Below are 24,818 nucleotides of genomic sequence, written 5' to 3' on the forward strand. Positions count from 1 at the left end.
AAGATACAAGGCATACAGCATGTGATGTCTTTCACATTTATACAAATATACATTATACTAGAAATAAGTAGAGTCATAAACTTTGTTCCCAAAGAATTATTTACCAGTTATGACATGTTGATAAAATGTGGAGGAATGGGTCCTCTTAAACGTGCAGTAGTCACACAATACAGAGTTTCAGCTGAAAGAATATAAGGCAGTTTATCAATATTGAAGAACTGTGAAGGGCTGAGTACAGAAACGCTTTAGGTATGTATGTCAAATTAGATGTGAGGACAGGTTATACAGAACCAGTTACAGCAGAGAGTTGAACAGTGTTTGTAGATTTAACATAATATTTATGTAATTAACTGCTTGGGTAAGTATTTGATTAACTGAACTCTGACATTAGCCTATAAATAGAAAATGTATTGGTCTTTGTTCTACTCAACCACGTAGCTTATTGTGCAATTATTAAAGAGAGTAATTCCTTCCTGTCAAAATTGTGTTCATTTTTTAAAATGTGATTTTCTTCATAGAAAAGGCATTCATGAACTGTAAGCTTGATGAATCTAGGAAACCTATCAAGGGCATAAAAACACATGGAAATGTATGAGATCATGTGGTGTTATAATGTTAAAGTTATACAGTGTTGAAGAGGTGAAGAATACATACACATCTCATTTATCTCATATTTAATATAGACAGCACAGTAATTTTTATGAATTCAACTTTCTAATTTAGAGAAATTTGTATATAATATTAGAATTGAGAAAATAAAGATGGATTTTATCAATAAAAGAAATCAATACATATAAAATGTTAAATCACTGTTTTATCTGTGACAACTGAAACCTTGGTGATAAACAAGATGGAAAACTTTTATATAATTAAGAAAAACATGGACTATGCTGTAAAATTGACGTTTCCTTTAAAATGTCCTTTGTTCCTAACATGATGAAGCACATTTCTATGTGGTCTGAACAAAATAATATGACACTTGGGGAGAAAGATGCAACCTAGGAGACCTGCACTGGAAGTCAAAATAGAGAAGACTTCCATGGCCACCATGAGTTTCCCCTTGGTGCTGTGGTAGACAGGGAGGAAGGTGACCCACACACTGAAGAACACCAACATGCTGAAAGTGATGAACTTGGCTTCATTGAATGTGTCAGGCAGGTTCCTGGACAGGTAAGCCATAGTGTAGCTCCCAAGTGCCATGGAGCAGAGGTAAGCCAGGACAGAATGGAAGGCAACAGTGGAGCCCTTGTTGCATATAATAATTATGTGTCCATGTTCAGAGTAAGCATCTGAGTCAATAAAGGGAGGAGAGGTATTCAGCCAAACTCCACAGAGCACAAGCTGGATGAGGGTGCAGATGGGAATGATGAAGTTAGGAGCCCTTGATATCATTAACCACCTTATCAGTCTCCCTGGAAATGTGACCTTGAAAGCCAGAACCACAGTAACTGTTTTGGCCAAGACTGTGGAGAGAGCCACAGTGAACAAAACTGCAAATGTGCTCTGCTGCAGGATACAGGTGGCTGTGTTGGGATGGCCAATGAAGAACAATGGACAGAGAAAACAGAAGATCAGAGTGATGAGCAGGATATAAGTGAGAGCCTGATTGTTGGCCTTGACAATGGGAGTGTGGTGGTACTTCACAAAGACACCAAGAACACCAGCTGTTAGTGCAGAGAAGCCCAGGGCCAAGTAGGTGAGTGTCATCCCCAAAGTGTCTTCATAGGACAGAAATGTCACTGCTTTCTGGAGGCATTCGCTCTGCTCTGTGTTTGCATAATGACTTTCTGGACACCTCACACAATGATCCATATCTACTCAGGAATTAAAGGTATTGTGAGTCTCTGCTCAGGTTCCCATTTTATCTCAATTCTCTTCCCAGCACCAGCTCTCTGGCATTTGCCCACATTTCCTTTTCATGTTTCAGACTCAAGTAAACAAGTATTCAATAGTGATGATTACCAAATGATATCTAATCAATATTCCATATCAATACTGACAAATCTGTCCTTTTCACTGTTATATTTAAATATATTTTCAATTAAGTGATAATTTGTATTTTTCTTTATATTGTCATAAACTATTGAATTAAATTACATAAACCTAACTTGATCATATAATCACCTCCTTCTGTATTCCCTTGTGTGATTTCTTCATGTGAGTTAAATAAAAATTACATGCTTTGGTATGTCTTTCTTTTAATGTTTTTCTCAGTCCTAATATCAAAATTTATCTATTTACATTGAATTTATTGCATTCTTCAAACTGTTCATTCTCTGATAATTCTTGTGGGAATGAGAATTATTAGATTCTTGAAAGATGAAAAAATTCCCTTGTGAATCTAAATATCTGTTGAACAGATAGATATGAAACTCTGGGTTTAGTCTTAGTTGATCATGGAATAAGTTTTATGATACTTTATCATTTATAATTTTTAAGTTTCATCTTGAATTCAAGAGATACAAATGGCAATCTATTTATTACATATTTTCATTAAAATATTACCTTTTCATACTTCAATTAAAATACTTAAATTTTATTTAAGTGGAATTTGCAATTTGACTGGTGTTGAAAATTCTAATTAAAAATCAATTGAATTCATCTTTTTGGTAGAGTCTGTAGCATCTTTTATTCCATTATCAGCATTTTATTTGTTTCTTCCAGATGTGCCTTCCTGTTGTGCTCACACTCCCGAGACAATTTGTCTCTACTATAATCCATGTGTTTATTTTCATTGGTTTCTAACAAATGATGAATGATTCATCTGCGCAACCCCATATATTATTTTGTAAATGCACAGGGTACATAAGTCATGATACACATTAAATAAAGATTTAAATATGAATTTTAAAATATAGATACACCTCACTCTATAGGATTTGAGGTTAGGGATTCATTATGTTTAAATATTTAGCATTTATGTTGTAGTTTCTTCTTTCTTACTTATAGTAATTTAAAGTGTCTCCTTAAACTACAAACATGCAGGATTTGATATTGATGTTTTCAGTTTCCTCCAATGAATAAAATTAGCATGTTCATGAACTTACCATGGCCCTAATGTACACAGAGTACCTATATGCACATTAAGTCTTTGATGATCTGTATAGTCAGTCTCAATATGCATGTTTTAAATTTGGCAAATTAAAGCCACCAAAAAGTTTGCAAGTTTCTATCTTTACAAAGTAAAGTTAAAACATCTGCATGTTCAGGAAAAACATTATGTTACTCAAAGTATTCCAATTAATATATGAAAATTCTCACTAGATATTAGTGTTGAGAAATCCTCTTTAATTTCCACTCCATATTCAACATTGTGTCTGTGGGTGCTTTGCACATTCAGTGTTCTCAACTGTCTCATGCCTATTTTCTTGTCCTTGGATATATTCTGACATAAATTTGCTCTACTTTGTCCACCTATTCCTGGAAAAGAGGGTCCTTCAAATTTAGTGTCCTGCCTTGTTAAAAGACCACAGGTTTGCATTTATGTATCACTTATTCACAACAGTATCATTACAGAAGTGGTGATGTGCCATTTCAACTAGTTGTCACAAGGCATTGTCCCATAATTTACCTCTTCTATGTTTAATAATGCTTCCACTAACTTGTTTAAATACAGAGACAATTGTATATAATGAATCAATGAGTACTTATTACATTCTTTAGCTTATGTTAATCAAATTAACACAGAAGTGATACAAATCTAGATTCAAATTCATGATACATAGCAACTACTGATTTAAAATGATTGTGTTCAATATAAGATTCTCATAATAGGTTATTGAAATACTTCCCTAGTGGTTATATTCTGGTCCACAACAAGTTTTAGATATTTAATATCTATGATACTGAAGCACATCCCACTCCATGGAAGTTAAGGAGCTTGAAATTTTAGTACTCACATGGGGATGGAGGAAAAAGGGGAAGAAAGATACACTTTAAGGGAATGTTGAATATTATTTATACTAGAAATCAAAAAGATGAAGGTAGATAAATGGTTCTGTGGTTCAGGATACTATTACTCCTAAGGAGGACCTAGTTTCAGTTGCAAGCGCCCACAGAAATATCAATGCTAACTGTGCCTCAACCTCCAGGAGATCTGAAGCCCTCTTCTAACTTTGATATGCACTAAGCAAGTACATGTGCACATACATGCATGCAGGCAAAGCACTCACATATAAAACAAAATGAAAAAGAACCTAAAGACAAAACATATTAAAACATGTCCATAGGTAAATCAAATATGATCTTTCTGAACATATCTGATAAACCTAGAACCATGACTGAAATTATGAAATGAGTGGCATAAGGGTTTGATCCTTAAATATGTGCTAATCATGAAATAAATATGCTTTGAAATGCAAGAAAATTGAGTACTTATAATATGTGTGTTTGTGCGTGTATGTGCGTGTACGTGCGTGCGTGCGTGAGTGCGTGCGTGTGTGTGTGTGTGTGTGTTAAATGCCATGGTGAAATAAAGCAGACTATTCTGTGACTGGTAAAGTTGTTCTCTGAAAAGAACAATGGCTCCAGTGGATCAAATACATGAATCAAGTATGAGATTCAATGGCCTGAGCACCATTTAAAATGATGATAAAATGAACCAAATTATTTTTACTTCTAAATGAAGGAACTACAGGACTTATCTCTACTTTTCCTTCACAGAACTTAACAGCTTAGAAATTGCAGAACACTGTGGAGAGGTGGGGAATACCCCAGTTAGACTGACACTTACCTGTATCATTGGAAATCTCATTGTCTGGACAATGAGTGCAATCATAGCAGCAGGCAGCCTTGCCCTCCTGGGGTGATTTCCTGAATCCAGGAACACAGCTCTCACTGCACACAGAACGAGGAAGCTGAGAATTATATAGTGAAGAGAAAATACTCAGGAATGTATAGTTTTAAAACAAAAAATATTATTCTCAATATTTGGCAATGAGATGGTAAGTTTTTATACTTATTCTTTGCAGATTCTTGGTTTGATGCTTCTAATTTCTATATAGTATATACATGAAGTTCAATGTGTTTAAATAATGGTCTAGAGATAATAGAAATCTAAACAATTGTGAAAATAGAAGAGGTTGGGCAAAATAAGAAGTTTGCTAACTGAGTACACGTTTAAATGGGCAACTGTAATGCCATCCTGATCTTGTTGTATACTTCCTGACAGCTGGAGTGAGAGTATCATTGTTTCCCAATGGTCATGCTTAATTCACATTTGTTTACTAGAAAGGACTCAGAGTTACTATATGAACTAGGCTGTGTGACTTTTGAGAGATGATCTATATTAGGGTATCTGAAGTGGGAAGACATATTCTATAATTAGATATTCCATTTCATTGGATGTAGTTAAGGACAGAAAGAAAAAAAAACGAAAAAAGTATGTGAAGAGAGTGTTCACATCTGTCTATTTTCTGACTGAAGATACAACATGACTCACTTTCTCAGCTTCCTGCCAACATGATTGCCTGAGTCATAATGAACTGCTCACACCAAGTGTGAGCAATAAGTCAATGTTTTTAAGCTATGTCAGCCTATTTATTTATTTATTTATTTATTTATTTATTTATTTATTTATTGGTTGTTTGACAAATTGCTTCTTTTTTCATCAGGAAGACGTGTAATTAACCCATGTACATGTGCCCTCTATGCTACAGTGCATTGCCAGGTGCCTAAAAGCAAAATGATCATGTCCTGATATTTCCTAATCTGGGAGTCAAATTACTACTCATGACAGGTGGTTTCAGGACAGGAAAGAAAACTTAATAAATAGACACTGTATTTATTATTGGAAAAATGTGTCCAAAGATAAAAGTATGGAAAAATAAACAATCACATGTTGTATAAGGCAACAAAAACTTTCTCAAATGACAGTAGTTTTGGGCATGCAGATGGGCATTGAGTAAGGAACCAACAATCATTACATCCACAAACAAATGTCTATTGACATAAGGATCAAAACAATAAGATAAGATCCAGCCCACCTCTGTAAATCCTATAGCCCACTGTATCATATGGTCAGACAGAAACAGTTCTTGTCCCTGTGGAGCATTTGGTGAAAATGTTCCAACTTTTATCTTTTGTCTGAGACCATCTGGAAAATTCCAGAGGTTGAAAATATCATATTCTGCATCTAATTTCCTTTGTGAATCCAAAAGCATAAGTTTTTCAGCACCATTTTTGAAATAGATATTCTTGAGATAAGAGTGTAGCTAAAAGAGATGCAGAACTTTATGATGAATTTATTCCCAGAAAGGTTCAATAGAATCCAATGAAGGTACAGGTCTCATTGTCCTAAATCCGTGACATTAATTGCAAGCTATACCAAGCTATCAACATTTTAATGGATGAAGACTAAAATTGAATATATCATGTTTCTAGACTGTTATTTCAAAAGAGAGAATTCACAATTCTTACACAATAACAAGTAGAAAAACAAAAAGATTTACTCCATGAATGTTGATTCAAGCAAATTCCAAAACCTTGAAGTGTTAGCCACATCCAAATATTTAAGTAATCTACTCAAAGTTTCAGTTTGTAAATTGGGGTGTTTATGTCCAAAATGTAATAAAAAGGTCAGTTAGGAATGATAACCATAGATTCAGAATTTAAACTTTAAGGATCTAATAGCATTTGACATTTTAGGATCTAATTCTCCTATTTCTGTTCTGAAATATGCTTAAAAATAATGAGGTTTCAATTGAGGATAGCAAGATTCTGATGTTAATTGTAACATGAAGTGGATGATGAGATACACACATTTAAATATTCTTATTAACACCCATTCACCATGAAAAATAACACATGTGTCTGCAATGACTTCTGGATGATGAATTTTAAACAGTCTCTCAGGTGTTTTTGTAAAACCTGCCACTGTATACAATCATGTATTGTGTTCTTTAGAAACCTCAGTATGTCACAGGGCTATGTATAAAATACACAGGAAGAGAAATTACCTCCCAAGGGTAGGTATTTACCTCCCCATTGCTATGATGGTGGGTTTCTACTTGCTTGACATTCATCTCATGGAGACTGTGAGCCACAGCATATACAGAATTATATACATTGTAACTCTCTTCACTCATGTCCATTTCCAAAGCATTTCTAGGCAACATTTCCAAAGAAGCATTGGGTAGACAGTCAATCAAACTTTTACAATCAGGTCCAGAAAAAGAGCAATTGAAATATGTGTTCCAAAGAAGAGCAAGGATATGATCTCCCGGATATTTAGAAGGGTTGTATGTCTGGATAAACTTCCTAAAATTAGAAATCTCAGGATGGTGTTGTCCAAAAATGAGACTACCATGGAATGGATCAAATATGAAATAATGAACATCAGTAGTTACATCCTGTTGTGACTTTATGATCCAGACTTTCCAAGTAATTGGATGTATAGTTATATATATTATTATACCATATAAAGATTTAGTGACATCATAAATGATAACCACATTTGCAGATGATTTCAGGATCTGTGGATGCCTTGTTCTGGATGTAAAGTCAGAGGTAATCCAGTTGAATGGAATCATTTCTACAAAAGCTACACACACTCTGTTTTTATCCATCTCTCCTCTCAAGTTGGATAGAATCTCAGCCGCATTGTGGTCATCTATGAGAACCAGTCCCACCCAGGTCCAGCTGAAATGAACCATCAAAATCACAATGCCATGTGACAGAAATATGTCCCTGGGTGCTGTCTGGTAAAGAGAAGAAAACTGGCCTCTGTCACTTAGGATAGTGTCAAATCGCCCAAAGGTAATCTAAAGAAAATTTCAAATAGGAAACAAGAGTGAAAAGATTGACATAGAACACAGTCTTAAACCTGAGTTGACACTTTGGATTGGTATAGACTAACTTCTGCTCATGGTATTTTAAACTCCCATTCTTTTTCTGAAGACATTTATGAAGAATTCCTCACAAGACACAGAGTTTTCTAAACACTGACTATAGGTTGCAAACACTTACTCTTCTCTATCGTAAGCAAAGTATATGAGGACATATAAACAAATGCCTGATTTATTCTCCAATGTCACAGCCTCACTTCTTTACATTTGAAAACACCTGAAATGTCTCCAGTTTAATATGAGTGTCTTGTTCCCTCACAGCCATGTACCTCACCTGTGGATATTTGTAAAGATTCAGTAGTCTCCCAATTTGTATAGACGTTTCCCATGCTGTTCCTGTAAGTAAAGCAGCAGCCTTTTTCTCCCTTCTACATGTGTAATTGGGGATATTTATTCTCATTCCTGTGAGGAAAAGTAAAGTTTCCTCCAGAATATTCAGGTGACTGTCTATGGCATTATATAGCTCAAATCCTAGAGATGTGTTGGGTAAAATATGAGTGTTCCTGTTGATCTCCTCAATGGCAAATATGAAGGCCAAAGAAACCTGGTAGCTCCTCAATTTGAACCTGGAGAGAAAGATTGTCAATATTTATGATGGGGACTCACATCATATCTTTCGGTAGGATGTTGGGCCACATCCTGATGATATAGTAACAATGGCTTTTATACTGTCAATATTATATATCTACAAACAATTTTTTTGTCATTCGGGTAATGGTTATAGTTTCAATGTCATGGTATATATGGTTATTGATGTTTTAATTAACTAAAAGCCTCAGGTATATCTAAAATTTCTGGACTGGAACATTGACCTGAAGTGATATAAACCTTGGAATCTCTAGTATGGGAAAACACAAACATAATTATTTGATGCTTTAGTGAAATAACCAGGAGAGGGACACTTCCATCCTTTAAGTTTCCCTTGTTCTGTACTATAAGAACTCCAAGGCTCCCACACCACATTCACTCTGACTGTATACAGATGGAGACTGCAGCCTTTAGTTCTTCTGATTAAGGACCAATGATGCTTATGGGGATGTCTGCCTGTGTCACATGCATCAACCCCAAGCAATCTTGGATATGAACCTGGCAGGGGTTATGGCTTCCCACACCCATGCACATCTCTTTGAACAACCTTCCTCTCTCCAATTGCCATCCCCCTCTCCTTTCTAAGAGCCATACAATGAAGAGCAGAATGACCAACTGAGTTTCCTGTAGTTTAACAGCCTACAGTCATGACTTAAATCCTCTTGTGTACTTTGTGCTATTTGTTTTAATTTCCTCTGTTGCCTGCCTCTTTCTTTATTCTTTCACTATATTCTTACCTTCCCCACAAAGTGAATTACACAACAACTTTGAAAGCCCTGATAATAGATGTAATTATATTACTCTGAAGCTGAGTTCATTTTGAACAGAAAATATGACCTGGTTTATTGAACACATGACTTGTGAATCCTCATCAAATGGAAGCAACTATGTAACTTGGCTGCTAGCATTGCTAATGGTATGATAAAGAATGCATATGTCATGAGACTTCTACACCATCTTGGTACACGTGACCACTTTGGACAGTCCAAAATGGTGGCCACTATTATATGTCACAGTCCCATTGAGTCCAATGGGATCCCCATACCCATTTAATATATGACAATGGAGAAAATATCAGAAGAAATGGTTAATATTTTGTAGAAATGTGTATCTAGTTATGTAAACATATTACAATAATTTTAATTTTATACTGAAAAATTAAATAAAAATAAGATTAAAAAATGTATTTAAATTACAAAACCAAACAATAACTAAAAGCAAAAAATTGATAAGAATGTTATTCATAGTGATAGAAAATCTCCATGACTGAATGTAGAGTTTTCTGGAGGCCAGAAGTGGAATTACTGTTTCATATGTCATTTTATTTCTATTTTAAAAATTTGATGAGCCTCCAAAACAATTTCCCTAATATCTCTGTACATCTTAATGCACACCAATATCAAATAATGATTTCTGTTTGCCAACAGACTTTCAAATATACATGGTTAGATTTCTTGATGATAATCATTATACTGAGGTAAGCTTGTACTTCTAGATAGTTGTAATAACATTTACACATCAATGGTACAGCCAAACATTTTTTTAGGCAAGGAGGAAAATGAACAGTTGTGGACAAAGAGCCTATACAACAAAGGCAGCTGACAGGCTGGGTATCAACACACAGTAGAGTGAAAAGGAACCATTATCCTACAACTTGGATAGGAATCAATTCAAAATGATCATAGTCATTAGCTTAAAACATGAAACACTAAATGTGATAGAAAAATACACACCTAATAATTGTCAAGACATTAGTGTAGGCAAGAACTTACTGAAGAGAATGCCAATGTTATACAAATTATCCTGAGATATCAAAAAAGGAATCACACAAAACGAATATGGAACTACAAAACAGTATTCTCTACACCAAAGTAAACTATCATCACAACACCATATAATGGGAGAAAACACCTTCCATTTGTTCTTTAGTTCTTGGACTAATGTCAACTTTTTTCAGTAAACTGAAGGAGTTTTAAACTAAGGTAACACATCCTCCAACCAACAAATCGGTAATGACATGAACTAGTCTTGTACCAAAGAAAAACTCATACAGCTAGCACCTACAAAGTTTTTAACATCACTAATCATCAAGTAAATGTAAAACTAAAAAAGAAAAATTACGCATTGATTGTTTCCAGTAATTAGTATAGAGCAATAATGTTTCAAGTTACACAGATACATGAGCAGAAAGAGAAAAAGAACAAAATGTCCACTATGGATTTCTGAATGTTTTTCAATTCTCATGATTTCCATTGAAAAAACAAAGGAGATAGAATATGTTAGAAATTCACTTAAAAGAATAATATGAAAGACTGGAAAAATTAATGGGTGATTAATCCATTGATATTTCAGGGAACAAAAAATGACATGCAGATCACATTATTAATGAGGGTAAATGGAATAGAAGAATTGAAGTACTTATACTTGTAGACTGTGGGTATACATGAAAAAAATGAATAGTGACATTAAAAATGGAAAGCTTTTGATCAATCTTGAAATTCATATTTTTATTTTCACAAAAAGAAATACAAACCTACTTGAAAGGAATTGTGAGAAATTTTAGAATAACCACAAAGCAAATCTTTGTTCTGTAACATGAAATACATTTATTGGGAAGAGAGCACCTAATTAGAAACATTATGAAGTCTAAACTATCAAGGAATATATTCTCCATGAAACTGAAAACCTTCTGTAAGGCAAAGGACACTGTCAAAAGGACAAAACAGCAGTCTACAGAATGGGAAAAGATCTTAACCAACTCCATATCTGACAGAGGGCTGATATCCAAAATATACTAAAATCAGGAAACTAAACATTAAGAAACCAAATAATCCAATTAAAAAAATGGGGTACAGACCTAAACAGAGGTTCTCCACAGAGGAATCTCAAATGGCCGAGAATCGCTTAAAGAAATGTTCAACATCCTTAGCCATCAGGCAAACGCAAATAAAAAGAACACTGGTCTTCCATCTTACACATTTCAGAATGGCTAAGATCAAAAATTCAAGTGACAGCTCATGCTGGTGAGAATGTGGAGCTAGGGGAACATTCCTACAATAATGGTGGGAGTGAAAACTTGAGCAGCCACTTTGGAAATCAATATGTTGGTTTCTCAGGAAATTAAATATAGACGTAGATCAAGACCCAGCTATACCACTCCTGGAAAATACACCCAAAGGATGCTCTACCATATCACAATGGTTTTGTCCAACTGTGTTCATAGCAGCTTTATTTCTAGTAGCCATGAACTAGAAACAACCTAGATGCCTTTCAACTGGTGAGTGTATAAAGAAATTGTGGCACATTAACACAATGGAATATTACTCAGCTTTTAAAAACAATAACATCATGAAATTTGGTGGCAAATGGATGGAACCAGAAAAGGTCATCCTGAGTGAGTTAACCTGGACTCAGAAACACAAACATGGTATGTACTCACTTATAAGTGGATATTAGCTGTGAATGAGAACTACACTACAATTAACAGACACACAGAAGCTAAGTAACAAGGAGGGATCATCCGATGGGAGAGGAGGTTGCATGTTTCAGGTTCTGAACACAACAGATCTACTTGTAATTGTATTGTTCAAATGCCATAGTGACTTCTCATGTCAGCTTTACCTTTAAGTGAACGTTAAAAAATGATGCTCATAGATGAGTAGAGAGATTCTCTGTTTGGAGTCTCTTAGAGGATATTGTGGTCCACTCATAAAATACATTAAAAAATGTACCTGACAAGGAAACTAGCCATCCTGCTCATATGAATTAATATACATTAATCTGAAAGGAAATACTTCCTTGTAATATATATGTATATATATATAATCTTATTTTTAAAATTAAGACTGCATGAAAGTAAAATAAAATTAGAAATTAAGACACAAAAATATTAATGTGATGAATATATTCCTGGCCACACATTCCATGTACTTTTTCTTACTATTATCAGAAAGAAAATACCTGTGTGTATATAATCAAAATGTGAGGAAAATCAAGTATGAGAGGAAAATACAAAAGAAACCCACATTCCACATAAGGGCGCATAGGCACACTCCTGTAAATGGATTTCCGTCACCACATTTGCTGTGTCTATTTCAGACTAAGCTGTCAATATATACTTATATCTATCAACTTTTCCTCCCTGATCGTTTCCCTGCTCTATATCCCCAGGACTGATGAATTAGCACTGCATCCAGGTTTCAACAGAAACACAATTGTATCACGACGACCTAAATGTATCTTCTTTCTTAATTGTCTATCTGCTGACTCTTCACCTGTACCTGGTTTCTGCATTTCATTTTACAGGGTTTTGTTCTAAATTGAATGCAAGCTATCTTCCTCCCTATCAGACCTTAATAAGTAGATTCTATGGCTACAGACATATCCGCATGGAATAAAATAAATCCCACATCCTTCACAAAGAATTCTACTTAGACATTTCTCTCCAGCAGAGTCTACTCAATGCTAGCAACTTGTCTGCCAAGGCCTCTAATCCAACTGGCATCAAACTAAGATACAACCAGCAGAGGTCACCAACAATATCTATGTGTCTTGCAGAACACACCCATACCAGATGTAAATAATTAGAAAAACTGGAATGAAATGGAGAGTATGGTGCAAAACTGACAGAATCTAAAAGATTACTAATCAGAATTAGACACAAAAATTGTATTTCATTTTTAAATCATTTTAACAGATGAGGTCCCAAAACCAAGATCTCATATTCTGACTTCCAAAACAGCAGCAGCTAGCACAGGCAGTCCCTGTCACTCTATCATCATAGGAAGACTCTGTAGTCACTGCAATTCATAGCATTATATATTCTCAAAGGAAAAAAACTACACTTTAACAACTGCCTAAAACAACATGTCAGCTTTTGAAAATCATTGTCTCTGTGGAGAAAGCATTGAAAATGTCCTACCCATGAACAAAAAAGGCAAGGCAGAGGAATGCAGAGAGATTCAGAGTACCAAATGTACTAAATAACATGAATTAAAACAAACTCTTCTTTCTTTGAGAGATGAAAAAATGGAACACGAGGAAGACACACCTGGAAAAGAGTTCTGTGTATATAGGAGAGGGAACGCCAGGATGAGAAATGAAAGTTAAATTCATGTGAATACAAACTTAGTTGAGGACAATGAAATCTGAATTCTGAAAAAGGAATAAATTTTTAAAGCACTTACTCTATTGGCTTTTCATCTTCACATCTAGAATCATACATATTCATGCAGTAATAATTAAAAAGTGAAAAAAGTGCAGCAATCGTCACATTCCCATCACTATGTAAAGGACTCAGTGACTTTAAATTGCACTGAAAAGCACCAAAGGAGTGAAGAGTAACAAGAGTCTGCAGGAGCAAGAAAAGAAAAATCCAAGAGAACATCATAAAATAGAAGTGTCTACCACAGTGTAACACAGATTCCAATGTATTCAGCAGCTACTTATAGAGCTCAAGTATTTGTGAGTACAAGAGTTTGTACTAGTTTTGGTGACTGACATCATCACTCTAATCACAGATATTTTTGACAAGCCACTTCTACACTCCATGGAGAATTTTGGACAATTTTCTTCTCTGAGATTTCCCATCTGAGACCCTGCACCCAAGATAAAAACAAGTTTCAAAACTCATTTGGGATCTTCTTTATCCACAGGCCCCATGACTTCATCTAGGAAGACAGAACAGCAAGACTCCAGTGATGACTCCTCTTGAATGGACTTGGCAAGAACATTATCACAAAAGTTACATGAGACAGTGACTCAGGATGATGCAAAGAACTTGCAAGGGAGGATGCCAGGGGAGATGAGAAGGAAAACATTCTGGAAAATATCCTAACCAGATATAGCTCAGTGAAAATCAGTAGGACATCCTGCTTTTTAAAACTGATTATTCCCTATGCCAATCTATCTTGTCAATGGCGTGGGGGAATCTAAAAACACTTTTTCTACAAACCTTGCATGTCTGCATACCAAACTTTCTTCCATATCCCCCTATACTTCAGAAGTTCTCTGTACCAACCCTGAGAAACTGATAGACTGAATTCACTAATTCCAAATTAATGGCTCACTCAATGGTGAGATTATGTTTTCTATTTACTTTTTGAACTCAGACTTACTGTGCTTTGTTTGTTTTTTCTATGTTGAATCATTCCTTTAATATAAACTCCCAATCACTCCCCACATCCAGAGAAAAGATCCAGACACTATTTATGTTTTCTTTAATGTGAAGTATTGAATATAACCCTTCCATTTTTCCTAAATAAATAAACAAATAAACAAGAGCTTATATACGCCATACATCATGTATAAAGTGTTCATTCTTAATACTTTAAATGAAGTTAATCTTAGGAGTAGAAAGTGCCATGATTGTAAATTTAATTTCACGTGTGCTAATATACCCAACATGTTGGCCATAAATTCACATAGGTTCCTTTCTCTTACTTTATACAACCTTAGTGGCTAAGTTGAATATAGCAGCTAGTTTCTAACCCGAGTACTGCCACACACTTCAATATTCATCTCTGAAAAAAGGAGCAAGTTCTGAAAACAATTACATTTACTGAGTGTCACAGGGGCCTGCAGTTTCATTATCTTGTAAAAGGTTATATATGACTCTAGATTTTTTTCTCCCAGATGGCTCTGGTAAGCCTCTAAACACTGATACATATGACTTTAGATTGAAAATGTGTAATTTCATGAGGTGATCAGTGTGGATAAAGTCGTTATTGTTGGACCTCATATGGCTGGAAAGACCAATTGCCAAGATGGAGAACATGGAAACGAGAACTGCTGAGACATCATGATCTGACTCTCAGGGAAACCTAGTCACTTTTATTCAGATGATCAAAGTATCAGCAGACCCAGGGAAACCTTCAGCTTGAATTTATGTGTTTTAGGTTGTGGGAGAATATAGTTCTCATGTGTTAAAACACTCATATTTGGTTTCATTTTATAGAATCAACAGAAAAATGCACTATGTATATAGATGGGTGGGCTGGTTCAAATTTTTTTCAGCAAACAGTCTCCTTGGTAACTCAGAACAAGCCATACAGTTCTTCTATATGACTGCCACATATTTGTTCTCATTTTTATTTTATTGTCTGATACTTGGGATTTCATATTATCACTAGGACTATGATCCCCTCCTGTGATCTGCCACATGAAAGTTTAATTTACAATTCATATGTCAGTATGATGGAAATCAAAACACCTTACCTTATCATTAGAGTGGGGAGAAAAATGTGGAAATTGAACAAAGTGGACATTGATATCAGAGAGATCATAAAAACTGAGATGCAGAAAAATGACCTTGAGTCAGGCTGTATCTGAGTCCACATTACTTTTTATTTTTTAAATTTCTATTATTAAGAAATTTTCTATTCATTTTACATACCAATCACAGACCCCTCTTTCCTCCCTGCTCCCACCCTCCAGCCTTCCCTCTCAACCCACCCCCCATTTCCACCTCCTCCAAAGCAAGGTCTCCCATGGGTAGTGAACAGTTCCTGGTTTATTCAGTTAAGGCAGGTCCAAGCCCCTCCCCACCACACCAAGGCTGCACAAGGTGTCCCACCACAAGCACTGGACTCCAAAAACCTCACTCATGTACCAGGGACAGATACTGAACCCACTGTGTGGGGGCTCCTCAAACAGTTCAAGCTAAACAACTGTCTCACCTATCCAGAGGGGCTAGTTCAGTCCCATGAAGACTCCACATCTATTGGTTCACAGTCCATGATTTTCCACTAGTTTGGCTGGCCATCTCTGTACTTTTTCCCATTATGATCTCGATGTCCCTTGCTTATACAATCCCTCCTCTCTCTCATCAATTGGACACCTGCAGCTCAGCCTGGTGTCCCAGTATGGATCTCTGCATCTACTTCCATCAGTTACTGGTTGAAGACTCTATGATGACACTTAGGGTATTCACTAATCTGATTAATGGAGTAGGCCAGTTCAGGCACCCTCTCGACTATTGCAAGTAGTATCAGGTATATATACTCATTCATAAGTGGATACTAGATGTAAAGCAAAGGATAACCAGACTACAACCATAGCTCCAGAGTAGATAGCTAACAAGGAGGACCCTAAGAGGGATGCATAGAGAGCCCAGCAAAAGAGAAATAGATGGAGATGTACAGGAGCAAATGGGGTGAGGGTGGGTAATGGAGGGCAAGGGATGGGGGATGAGAACATAAGGAAATGGGAGGTGTGAGCTGGAACAGGGACAGAGTAGGAGAGCAAGGAAATAGATACCAGGATAAATGAAGACCCCCACCTTAGACTACATTGTATTTTAATTAGCTTATAAAGTAATGAGTTCACTTAGAATATTTCTGCAGGAGGTTAGATTTTTTTTGTTCTCCTTCCCATTTTCTAACTTCTAGATATCCTTGCTGTACCCTTCTGCCTCATTCAAACCACTTCCTTCCATTTTAAATGTGTCCTGTTTCCAGTTTGTTTTTTTTAAAACTGTGCACTCTACTCTAGGGGAGAATATTTCTTCTGCAATCAGAATTCCTTACTTACCATTTCTCCCTTTGAACTTTAAATAACAACATCTCTTATACAGAAACAAGATTTTGGGGAGATTTTCAGAATAGTGTTAACTCTGGGTCTCTGGGTATTATTTCTAAATTAGATGTTCTTTCTGGCTGTAGGAACTTAAATTCTGGTATTTTAGAAGTTTCTTGGACAACACTGGAAAAAACTCAGAAATTTGTATCCCGTGACAGGTGTTAACATTAGGTTAGGCACTCTGTTGCTCTTCAGAGAAGCATTCAGTCAGATGGAAACTTCACAAATGAACTATTTATATATATTTATGTATTGACTTACATGCATTTTAGGTATATTTATATAGAGAGTTAATAGTGTGATTCTTATTGAATTTGTCACATTTCCGGTCATTTAGCCTCCCTTCTTTCCTCCTTCTGTATTTACCTCCCTCCCTATCCCAACTGAAGTCACCCCATCCCATTTTGTCGTTTCCAATTCAGATCACTGGTGTGCTGCTCTTCCTCTTCATTTCCCATACACACCCTACTGTGGTTACTTTCCGTTTCCTGATTTCTCAATTGCTTCAGGTCATGGATTCATATCTGAAGATGTGGAGCTAAGACCCAAAGAAAAGGATACTGAAGAAAGTAGTACAGGATGTGATTGAATACTTGCTTTGTCGAAGGAGGGAATGGGCTGGGTGGGAAGGTAGGAGAGGCAGGACAAGGGAAGAGACAGGTATCTGTGATTGGTATGTAAAATAAATTTGAAAAACCCTTTCCTGGATTTTGGTTTTGGGTCCTGTCCTTTCAGGTGTATACCGACTTCTGTTCAATAGTTTGGGGTGGTTTAAATATATTTTTAGTTTTGTTGTTCAATTTTAACTCTTCTTCACATGTTCCACATATTAACACTCTACAGAAGAGAGGGAAAAGGTTACTCCCTTTGCAGAATGTCTCTGTGTTCACTCCTTAGCTATTTGTCTTGTTGTCAAAAAGCTGAGTAACCTCATGTAATGATACTGTCAATTTGGGGGCTTGTTTCTTATGCTCTTAAGGTTCTATTAAAAATTCTCACAGGTACCTATATCCAAAAGTGTTTTCCCTAAGCTTCCCTTTCTTGTTGTCAGGAATTTTACTTTGTAATACCAGTCACAAAATGATGTGAATACATTATTCAGGCGGTATAAATATAGAACATATACTTTGATTCTTCTATGCATGTATAGCCAGGTTTTATAGAATAGGTTATTGTTATTTCCAGTACTGGTTCTTTACAATTTTATCAAAGATTTGAGCATCTTCAGTTACTTTCAGTTACCTATGTAAAAGAAATATTTTTATACACAATAGTGGCATTTGATTGCTTTGGAAAGTTGTGTGATGGTTAGTTGCAACTGTCTCCTTGGAATAATCTATAATCAACTGAAGTTATAATTTGAAATGGGTTCTTATAATAAGACATTTATATATTTATATAAAACAAACACAGAAATACACAGACATGTTTTACACACACACACACTTAAAGATAAAAGGTAATTTTCAAGGTAGCAGCAGTGGAGGGAGTCAGGGTTGGAGGGAAAGAGTAGGAGGGAAATGATGTAAAATTTTAAATAAATATAAATTTAAAAAGTAAAAGTAAATGTAACAGACATATCACTAATAATTATGGAAAACTGCATTATTCAGAACAATTTGTGATGAAAACTTATAAAAAATAAGACAATAGTGTTGACAGAATACAGGAAAAACACTAAGCCAAATGAAAATAGAAACAACAAGAAAAGAATGTATGAAAGAGTAAGAAAACCAGAGTTTCATGACAACATACAGAAAAAATATACATAAAATTACACAGTTGAAAAAGGAAGAAAATTTCACACATGAAATATTTCAATGTAGGAAACAAAGTGAAACATACCTAAAATTGTAGTATTAATGCATAGAAGAAGAAAGAAAATAAACAAGTATAGAAGTGTTTGGTCAATAACCTCTAGTACTAGAATCAGCTAGCAGAGTCTAGGGTTTTTTGAAGGTATAGAACATGTCTTATCATGTCCTATGTTCACATCAAACTGTGTGCTAGCTATGTGGTATGTGCTAGATATTGGCTGGCCTCATCAAGATATTTTCATAAACAGCAAGATGGCATTCAACAATAAACAATAGTTGTTTACATAGAAGGAACTACTGTTGACTTCAATAACATTGTGATTTTATGAGTTAGGCATCATACTACTGGCTATAGAAACTACAAACTATTTTTCAATTGATAGAAAGTGGAAATCTAAGATAAAAAGAGTCTTAGAAGCTTGATACTGGGGGAAATCAGAGGGAAATTACCCTCAGCATGAGCATCCTGCTGCTCTCACAGCCCACCAAGCAATGAGCATATCTATCTGTAGGGGGAATCTTGTAGCTCAGAGCTAAGTCTCTTGGAGCAGTAAACCAAGAATAGAAAATAAACAATGTAGATAATAAGAAAATTGTTGTCTCTGAGCTCAGTATACCTATACTATCACAATTACTACAACAAACAGGCTCACTTTTCATCACAAAGGGACAGACGCAAAATCTGAATAGGCCAGTGTTCATGACTGTCTGTCTATTGTGGCTACCTTACAGACACAAACTCATTCAGTGCAACCCCCAGGCTCCTCGGCTTTTTACTGATTCATCTATTGTTCCTGTGTGCCCCAGATTTTAGAACTTTATGAATTATGAATAAGTAGAGTCCCTGTGTTCACAAATCTAGTCTGCCGTAAAGAAAGAAACACTGTCACAGATAATTACTTCACTAGGTTAACATATACCAGCATCACATGTTTCTCCTTTGAAAAGCAATGCCAGTCTTTCAGAAACAAGACTCGTTGCACAGATGTCTTAGCCAGTATGAGTCCTCTATTCTATTATTGCATGCTTTCCATGTTGGAAGTTTAGACTGTTTCCTTATTCTCACTACATTACCTTTCTGATTTCTTGTTTATGTGGGTCCTGACACCTCTTTCTGGATTCCAGTGTCCTTCCTTTCTTGCACTTCAAGGAATGAACTCTCCTTTGTTATTCTGGTCCTTTCTTCTCATCTTGTAACATGGAAAACTCGCTAAATTTCCATCTCATTAATTCTGAGCCTTCACAGAATTTTTATTTTCATTTTCTTAAGACTATACAAGTTAGTCCAATAGTATCACCCATTGTCTTTAGGCTGCTCATTCACAAATTTCTTTTTACATTGTGATCTCAATCTCAATCAAATATTTAATTCCCAAACAGTTATTGTTTTCCAAACTGCGAAAATAGTGATCTCAAAGTTAGCTAACTCAAATAGATGCTTCTATTTGGTGCAGGTGGTGACCAACACAGAGACAAACAATTGGCCAAGGTACATGGAATAAGAGTGGATAATGGTCAGCCCTTTGGGACATTTACTTCATATCCCCTCCTTGTAAGGTTCACGCATCACTGTGAAGGAGTAGAAAGATTGTAAGGGACAGATGTGGTTGATCACTACAAGGAAATATTCTTCCCAATACACAGCAAGGTATTTGAGCATATGAACTCACATTAAGTGTGAAAGCATGCACAAGTCTAGTGAAAGCACACAGGGGACAAATCCCTGCACTGAGATTGCAGGTAGCCATGAAGACCTACCTCTAGCTGAGGAGTCATTGGCATTTGATGTAGTATGTATATTCTTCTAGAGTAAAATCCTGGGTTACTCAATTGTGTTCTGATGTGACGCCATCCATAAGTATGTATAGATGGGACTAATTTTAATTGATGCTTGAAAACATAGCAGAAGTTTCAGGATATACAGACAGGTGTTAGATCTAATGTAATTCTTGGGGAGAGGAAGAAAATCTTCAGTACCTACTGAGCACAATTCTCAAAGAACTAATGTCTTAGGTCAAACCTGGTACTCAAAGTTTCAGTTAGTGACAAAGATCCTGTAATTGGTAAGAAAATGAATACCACTAAATGGAATTCGATTCCATTGGTCCACATGCCTTTTTTATGCCAATACCAAACATTTTTTTATTACTGTAGCTCTATAGTGATGCTTGAAGTCAGGGATCATGATACCTCCTGATGTTGCTTTATTGTAAAGGATTCTTTTAAATATCCTAGGTTTATTTTTTTCAGTATGAAGTTGAGTAGTTTTCTTTCAAACTCTGTGAAGAATTGTGTTGGGATTTGATGTGAATTGCATTGAATGTGTAGATTCCTTTTGGTAAGATTTCTATTTTCATTATGTTGGTTCTACATATCCAAGAGCATGGGAGATCTTTTCATTTTCTGGTATCTTCTTTGATTTTTTTCTTCAAGGACTTAAAGTAATTATCATACAGGTCTTTCACTTGATTGGTAAGAGTTACCCCAAGTTATTTTATATTATTTTTAGCTATCAAAAAGGGTGATGTTTCTCTGATTCCTTTCTCAGCCAATTATTCTTTCTATATAGGAGGGCTACAGATTTTCTTAAGTTAATCTTATATGCCACCACATTACTGAAGATGTTTATCAGTTGTAGGAGTTACCTGGTAGAATTTTTGGAGTCTATAATGTAGACTATCCAACCATCTGCAAACAGCAAAAGTTTGAATTCTTTCTTTCCTATTTGTACCCCCTTGATCGACTTTTGGTGTTTTATTGCTCTAGCTAGAATGTGAAGTGCTATATTGTATATATATGGGGAGAGTATACAGCCTTGTCTTATTTGTGATTTTAGTGGAATCACTTTGAATTTCTCTCCATTATTTGATGTTTGCTGTCATATTGCTGGAAATTGCCTTTATTATGTTTAAGTATGTTCCTTGTATTCCTTATCTCTCCAAGACCATTATCATGAAGAGGTGTTGGATTTTGTGAAAGAATTTTCCAGGATCTAATGAAATGATCATGTAGTGTTTTTCTTTTAATTGTTTACATGATAAATTACATTTAGAGATTTTCATATGTTGAAACATTCCTGCATCTATGGGATGAAGCCTACTGGATCACGGTAGATGACTTTTTTTATGTGTTCTTGGATTTGGTTTGCCAGTATTTTATTGAGTATTTTTGCTCCCTGAGACACAGACTCTGCCAGCTCTGATTGGACCAAGAGCTGCGTCACTGTTCTCCTAGCTGATCATCCAGCCCATAGGCATTAGGCCCAGAGGCACAACCTGTACCTCCATACTCCCACAAATTGCAACCCCAGTTGCAAGCCAGAGGGCAAATCTCTTCCATGCAGGACTGATTCCCCCCGCATTGAACCCTGTAACCTATAAGGCCCAATCCACTCCCAAACCCACCTATCCCCCAAGACTATAGCTATTGCTACAGATGCTCCCTGAGACATAGGGTCAGCTAGCTCTGTTTGGACAAAGATGTGAGTTATCACTTTCCTATCCAATCAACACATCCTCTAGGCCATAGGCCCAGGTACACAACCAGTGCCCCCATACACCTATCTACTGCAGCCTCAGTTACAGGCAAGCAGGCAAGAATTCTGAGGACAGGCCTTCCCACGCCCCATGCCCCATTAGACACTTTAACTTACACTCTGTCCCCCAAACACACCCATCCACCCAAGACTCCAGCAGCTTCCTGAGACACAAATGCTGCCAGGCTGATTGGATCAAGAGTGGCTCCATGAGACACAGACACTATTTGCACTGACAGGAGGAAGTGATGGGTAGATGCAAGTGCGATAATACATTTTGCAATACAAAGAGTAATATGGCACTACCAGAACCTAGTTGTTCTAGTACAACAAGACCTGAACAACCCAGTGTAAAAGAGGCAGAAGAAAACTACATTTAAATGACTTTATGAGGTGATAGATACATTTAAAGAGCAAATGAAAAAATTCCTTAAAGAAATTGAAGAAAAGACAAATGAAAAATTGAAAGAAATCAATGACTCTTAAAGAAAGTCAAGAAAAAGCAATCAAACAGGTGAAGGAAACAGTTCAAGTCTTGAAAACTGAAGTAGAGGCAACAAAGAAGACACAAAATGAGGGAATGCTGGAAATGGAAAAAAATCTGAATAAACGGACAGGAACTACAGATACAAGCATAACCAATAGAATACAAGAGATGGAAGAGAGACTCTTTGGCATTGAAGATACAACAGAGGAAATACATTCCTCTGTAAAGAAAACACTAAAGCCAACAAAGCCATAACACAAAATTCCCAGAAAATCTGCGAGTCTATGAAAAGACCAAACCTAAGACCAATTATGTTTCTTATGTCATCTTTATCTTTCCTTTATGTTTATGAAAATATCTCTTTTTCTTACATGACATATCCTAAATACAGTTTCCCCACTCTCTTCTTCTCCATGTTCCCTCTTAATATTCTCCATGTTTGGATCAAACCCCATTTTATCTCTCATTAGAAAACAATCAGGTTTATAAGGAATACTTGTAAAATATAATACAAGATAGTATATGAAACAAAAACTAACATATCAGAATAGTACAGAACTACCACTGATGAGGAAAATTCTCAAGAAAGTACATAAGAAACAGATATAACCACAGAGTCCCACTGGTTCACACTCTCAGGAATCTCATAAAACCACTAATCTAGAAACTGTAATACATACACAAAATACACAATATATAATAAAAATGAAAAACTCTGACAGGATATTATGATACAAGGAATCTCCAAAGACACCATTGAATTTGTATTCTCTATGCAATGTAGTTCTAGTTTTGCATCCTATACTTAAGTTTTTATTGCCTTAGTGAGACTCTCTTAGAGAAAACTAGACATTCATTTGTGATTGCAGAACAGTTGGAAATAGCTACTGGGTTAGAAATGGAAGAATGCGAACACTTCCAATTTTAGGCTCTATGACCACAGTTATTAAGAACCAGTGCAGGCCTTGTGTATGTTGTCTCAGTCTCTGTGAGGGCATATGTGCATCTATGTAGTGGGTCTTGTTCTATTGGTGTCCTCTATTGCTTCTGCATCCAACACCTTTTCTGCCTCATCTGCCACAATATTCCTTGGGTACTGAGGGGAGAGATTAATTGGAGGCACACAATTTAGGGCAGAGAATTCCAAGGTCTATCATTCTCAGCATAATGTCTGGCTGTGAGTCTCTATATTGGCTCTAATTTGCTTCAGGTGGCATCTTCTTTGATAATAGTTGAGGAAGGCACTGATATATTCCAGAATGTTATCAGGAATTATTTTATTGCTATGTTCCTTTACAAGAACTGTTCCTTTACTAGAACTAAAACTGTTTGGTTTTACCTTAGACCCTTGTGCTGTCTAGCTTCAGGTGCTATAAAGCAAAAAACAGTGTCAGGTATGTTTTCCATTTCATGAAGTGTACCAGACGTCAAATCAGATGTTGGTTGATTTGTTAGTCCCCCAAGATCTATGCCACTATTGCAGTATCTTATGTTGTAGGCTTTTCACCTGTGTGTGAATGTATGTTTGTGTGTGTGTGTGCGTGTGAATGTGTCTACATTGCCATGTATTCTACATACTTTGTTTCATTGTTCTGAAACCATAATCACAAATTATTTTACAGAAATGAATTTTTAAAAATCAACCTAATGAACCCATTCTCAAAAATGGAATCTGACCTGTTTATAATTATATTGTAGTAATATACATAATTTACTCTCTACCTTATTCGTGAAAGTTTACAACTTGTGAACTATAAAGTGACTGATTAAAACAAATAACAAGATACAAGGCAAACAGCACATAATGTCTTAGACATTTATGCAAATGTACATTTTAAAAGAAATAAGAAGAGTCAGAAAAGTTATTCCCAAAGAATTACGTATCTTATATGAAATGTTGATCTAATATGGAAAATGGGTACTCATAAAGATGCAGGATTTACATAAAGCACAGTTTCAGATGAAAGAAT

The 24,818-nt window shown here is 35.8% G+C and overlaps 1 protein-coding gene across 1 annotated transcript; it reads right to left on the minus strand.

Annotated features, from left to right (window-relative positions):
• Nucleotides 1–885: 885 nt before the first annotated feature.
• On the minus strand, nt 886–14,417 carry LOC131897933 (vomeronasal type-2 receptor 116-like). The gene is made up of 7 exons (XM_059248966.1): nt 14,403–14,417; nt 13,619–13,782; nt 8,119–8,410; nt 6,957–7,760; nt 5,985–6,212; nt 4,733–4,856; nt 886–1,814 (listed from the first exon to the last, which is right to left on the minus strand). Exons 1-7 carry the CDS (start codon nt 14,415–14,417, stop codon nt 886–888), a joined length of 2,556 nt encoding a protein of 851 aa, XP_059104949.1.
• Between the last annotated feature and the right edge of the window lie 10,401 nt (nt 14,418–24,818).

Source organism: Peromyscus eremicus, chromosome 23 (assembly GCF_949786415.1).
Source record: "Peromyscus eremicus chromosome 23, PerEre_H2_v1, whole genome shotgun sequence".
NCBI lineage: Eukaryota > Metazoa > Chordata > Mammalia > Rodentia > Cricetidae > Peromyscus > Peromyscus eremicus.

Coding starts and splice junctions, on each gene's coding strand:
- LOC131897933 (XM_059248966.1), bottom strand. Junction 6,213..6,956: donor TAAATACCTACCCTTGGGAG/GTAATTTCTCTT, acceptor CATCTCTTTTAG/CTACACTCTTATCTCAAGAA. Junction 4,857..5,984: donor GGGCTATAGGATTTACAGAG/GTGGGCTGGATC, acceptor TATAATTCTCAG/CTTCCTCGTTCTGTGTGCAG.